This window comes from Atta cephalotes, assembly GCF_000143395.1.
Source record: "Atta cephalotes unplaced genomic scaffold scaffold00011, whole genome shotgun sequence".
NCBI classification, from domain to species: Eukaryota; Metazoa; Arthropoda; class Insecta; order Hymenoptera; family Formicidae; genus Atta; species Atta cephalotes.
Genome location: NW_012130075.1, coordinates 469203 through 474186, shown reverse-complemented (window position 1 = coordinate 474186; position 4984 = coordinate 469203). Strand labels below are relative to the sequence as shown.

The following is a 4984-nucleotide window of genomic DNA, read 5'->3' as shown; positions in this document are numbered from 1 at the left end:
ATTAGCGTATCAAAATTAATGGCATAAAGAAAACGAAAATAATACGAAAACAAAAAGGAAACAAATTAACGAAACAAATACTCAGGACTAATAATAAGACATATATATATATATATATATATATATATATATACACATACATACATTCTGTTATAAATATATACATAAAAATTCGATTCATAGTTTCGTAGGCATAGAATAAACACGAATATCTTTATAGTTGCATATTTGAGGCACAAGTTGTGCTACCTAAGACTGGCGATGATTCGCGTATTAATTTTTTTATTCATCTATCGATTATTGTCTCTTTTATTTATTATAATACATAAATATATTATCCACAAATCGTACAAAGAATAGATAGAATCAACATCATTAGTTGACGTCATTATACCAAATCTAAAAATTTTTATCGACAATAGTATTCTCAAAAGTTTTAATCAAATTTATTTATATAGCACAATTATTTATGTAATTTATATGATATTATAATGGGTATGTAATACTTATATTTTTAATCAGTCACAGCGAATATGATTTTTTCGTTTCTAATATTCGCATAATTGCATGTTTGTCCATCGCACGTTAAATTCGAAGGCACAATGGTTACTAATACAAAAATGCTACCTTATAAATGCATAGACTTAATATTTAGACACGAGCAATATATATTGCCTCACGAAATACGTAGATTTGTTCGTTTTAGCTGCACTCCATAATTAAAACGAAATAAAGTACATTTATTTTTTGCAAATAGAAAGAAAACATAAAATTGCAAAAAACAAACGTAAAAAGTGTTTAATGCGAATAAATCTTGCATACGTACCTTACTAATACATGTTGGCAGATTATAAGGACACTTGTTTTATCAACACATAATCTTAAGATAAATGCATTGTACAATTAAGGAATATTTATGATGCTATAAACAGAAAGCTTACCTCATTATGCAAATTCTTAGTCGGTATAAAACGACTGTTTTACTAATAGACATAAAAATATCCCAGTAATAACTTAAATAATGCCTTCCCAAAATGGTACTTTGCTTTTTATATTTAAGTAACAACTTAGAACCTTTCATAACTATTTTTTAACATGTAGTTTTTTACATGCCAAATTTTAATTGTCACGATTGTTATGACTAACATTACGCACTTTGTAAAGTAAGTAAAAAAAGAAAGCTATAGGCAGTCCGAGGAAGACCAAAGTAAATATATATAGTCGTACGTTGGTGCTACTTTCTCGCGCATTGTATATCGATATTATTTTTTTTCTTTGTAATATTTAATAAATATTTTATAACTGTGTGGTAATTACCGTCTTTCTCGTAATTATTGTATGCTTAGTTGGTGTTTGATCAGGTGCTGGACTTTGTGACGGATCCGCTACTAACCAAGGACTAATGTCTGACGCCGCTTGACTCTCATCCTGCAAAATACGTCTTTTAATGCTTTACTCTGAATTAATTTTTCTGGATTGTTAATAATAATTACTTTTAAAAATTATCATTGTATAGAATATTAATAATCATCATTTATATTAACTTTAATGACCAAATTTTAATAGTCCAAATTATGAACTCGAAGAATATTCAACTTTATTATTCACGTATACACAAACACAACTTTCACACAAAACAAATTTTTACGCTTTCATCAACACGTCTAACTTACTCCCATAAAATAAAATCTTACTTTTTTTTATGATTAGCGCTAAATGATAAGTTTCTTAGACTTATTCTAAAAGTAAGTTTTCCGTTCTTGATGAAATCAGGGTGTTTACGTGATAGACGAGACGTTGGACTGCAAGCGTTAAAAATGTAACTGACCTTGTGTGTAAGTGTCGTAGTGGTCGTTTGTATCTCCTCAGTTTTAACAACCCGCGCTCCGGCTTTTTCTATATCCGCCTCGACTTTTTTCTCTATTGTAACCGGTTGTAAATCTTTAAAGGGATTGAGAATACCCAAGAATGGGTTCGAGTCTATGAATGGATTGGTGTTCTTTTTCTTGTCATCTTCCGGTTTTGCTTCCTCTTCGGAAGCTTCGGGCGTATTAGACGTATCGATGCTATCATTAGTGAACGGATTGAAAGGATTTTGTGATTGTTGGTTCGATACTTTCGGGCTTAACGACGTAGTTTTTTGTTCGATCTGTCCCCAACTGTCCAACGAAAAATGCGTTACAGTAACAGCATCGTCCATAGAAGGATTTACTGCTGTTGTCGCTCCGCTCACAGAGAGAGTCAATTTGTCACCACCCTATTTGATGAAGAAAGCAAGAAAGCAAACACATTATGGCTGGCGTCTAGCATAAAGCAGACATAATAAATAATATAAACATAAACAGCAACAAAGAATAATAATCTTGACAAAATTTAATATTATTACTTATATAATTATTTATATAATTATATAATAAGCTGCGCATAAGTTTATAAATATTTTATAATACTATACAATACATATGTAAAAAATACGTTAAGTTATATTACTAAGACAAAAATATCTTAAATTTAAAAAGATATAAAATATAAAAAGAATACAATCAAAAATACACAAAAGACATACAATGTAAACGATTCAAGCAGGACAAAAACTATAAAAATAGAAAAAATTGTAAATGAAAATTAATGATGCTTACCACGGAAACGATAGTTGCCGCATCTGAATGTTGATTTTTCTTTGCAATTACTCCAGAGCTTTCTGTGGACGTAATGGAGACCAAATTCGAATTTTTCCCCTGCTCAAGAGTAGCCTTCAGTATGTTGCACTTTAGAGATTCCGGCGGAATTGGTGTTCGAGGGGGTAATGACGATATTCCACCCACTTGATTATTAGGTACTAGCTGCACTTGATTGGTGATAGTTTCAACCGTCAAACTGGTTTTCATAGGTTCTGACTCTTTCTCGCTACTGCTAACCGTCGTCTGGTTCCTGGCCTCTAGTGGTTGTTGATCTTTGGCGAGAGACTTCAACAGAGAATCTACCAAAGGCGATGACGTGCCCTGAACACTCGAAGAGTTCGAAGATTTTGTACTGGATCGATTCGATTGACGCTGCAAGGGTTCTTCGTCGGCTGAAAATATTTTTAAAAAACATAATATAAAAATGATATTCAAAATATTTACATTACAGATTAAAAAATCAAAGAAATAATTCTTAATTCTTTAGATGATCTTTTTTACGTCAAAGTTTAACTATAAATATAACTATATTTCCCTTATCAAAATCTAAAATATTTAAAAAATATCTCGATAAAAAAATATTTTTTCAAAATATTCTCAAATAAACTGAAATACAATATTTTATCATCTATTCGCTCTATTCGCATTTTTAAACAGCTTGCAAAAATTTCTTTTTTTTAATAATAAATAAAGTTTTTAATAAAATGTTAAGTTTCAAAATATGAGATTGCCATCACTATGCTAATTAAAATATATTTCAGCTCACCTGGAGGTGGAGAAGGTTGCGGCTGTTCTACCTGTTGTTGTTGACGCTGCCTTTCGCGAAGAACGTGACTTTGTCGTCGCGCATATCTTTGACTCGGTCGTCGCTCGAATTGCACGGTGCGGCGCGCCCGATTCAGCTGTGTCGTCTGAAATTCCGTTTTGCCGCTGTAACGGAAACGCGAACCCATACGGAAAAAGTTCTGGCGGCCGCTGGTTCCCTTAACCGGTGCACGTAGACGGAAAAAAGCATGATGCTCCACTGCGCACTTCCATAAATGCTTGCAGGCCTTTTCGTTCACCAATCTAAACACGAAAGTGTGCTCCTGCTCGCCTCTGCCTTCATCGTCTTCTTCTACAACCACCAGCGTCAGCTTTTTTTTCTTGAAATCCAAACGACCGATCTTTGGCCAGAAGAACAAGCCTATCTTTTGCGTGCCTTCAAAAACCAGAATGCCGGTTGGAGTCAAGCCCAGAGAATACTCGCAGGCATCTTTACCAAGAACAATGTGCATATCGACGCCATACATATCTAGCCATTTGGCCTTGCTAAGATATGCAGATTCTGCTTGGGCCGGGCTGAGACCAGAACATTTGATATATTCTTCCAGTATCTCCAGTTCCATCTGTTCCGTTTGGCCTGGTACAAAGCGGAATTCCGATACAGTCGCAGCACTGTGCATAGCAGGATCGTAATCTCCTAATTCAGCTAAAATAAGAATTCCATTTTTTTATTGAACAAACATTTGTCACACTATGACAACTATAATTTTATTATAGTATTATTAATTTTATTAATAATAACAAAATTATTAAAAATATTTCTATAAATCAATATAATAATAATGCCTATTAGAGATAACACAGGGTGTTGGTGTGAAATTTAATTTAGAAAAAGATTTCAAACAATATGCAAACGTTTCGATCCAATTTCGAATTTTTATCAATGCTCATGATTAATTAAATTAGTTACTTCCTAAATGTACTTCCTGGGACAATGATCGTCGTTGTCAACAACATTACAATTTAGCTGACTAATTTAATTAATCACGAGCATTGATAAAGATCCAAAATTGAATCGAAATGTTTGCATATTGTTTGAAATCTTTTTAAATAAATTAAATTTCACATCCTGTTGACATCCTATGTTGGCTCTCTAACAGGCATTATTATTGTATTGATTTGTCAATTGATCCGTAAAAAACCTATTTTAATTCTTGAATAAACTTACATTGAAGAGCCAAAGCAGCTAACTGAACTGCAACTTGATGAGGACAGTGAAGCTTGCCTTCTAAAACATCTTGCTTCAACTGCAAAAAGAACTGGTACCGCGTCAGCTCCTCACGCAGCGTGTTTGGTTCCGAAGAATAGAATTTTACTTTTAATCTGAGCGTGTACGGAGGTCCAACTAGATAAAAAATTATGTAAGTTTATGCTCTTTTGCTTTTAAAAGAATTTTAAAAAAGTGACACATACTTTTAACTTGTTTCTTGATAGGTTTTGTTGGATCTAGCCAGTGTTGGACATTATTACTGTCTGTA

At 32.8% G+C, this 4984-nt stretch overlaps 1 protein-coding gene across 1 annotated transcript in view; it reads right to left on the bottom strand.

The window, feature by feature from the left end:
• Window positions 1-1296: 1296 nt before the first annotated feature.
• Window positions 1297-4984, bottom strand: part of LOC105617101 — a 19210-nt gene continuing 15522 nt past the window's right edge. Inside the window, exons 8-13 of the mRNA XM_012198679.1 lie at window positions 4920-4979; window positions 4675-4851; window positions 3448-4152; window positions 2640-3073; window positions 1829-2257; window positions 1297-1428 (exon numbers count right to left, since the gene is read on the bottom strand). Coding sequence (XP_012054069.1) covers window positions 1297-1428; window positions 1829-2257; window positions 2640-3073; window positions 3448-4152; window positions 4675-4851; window positions 4920-4979 — 1937 coding nt within the window. The remainder of the gene's footprint in view (window positions 1429-1828; window positions 2258-2639; window positions 3074-3447; window positions 4153-4674; window positions 4852-4919; window positions 4980-4984) is intronic.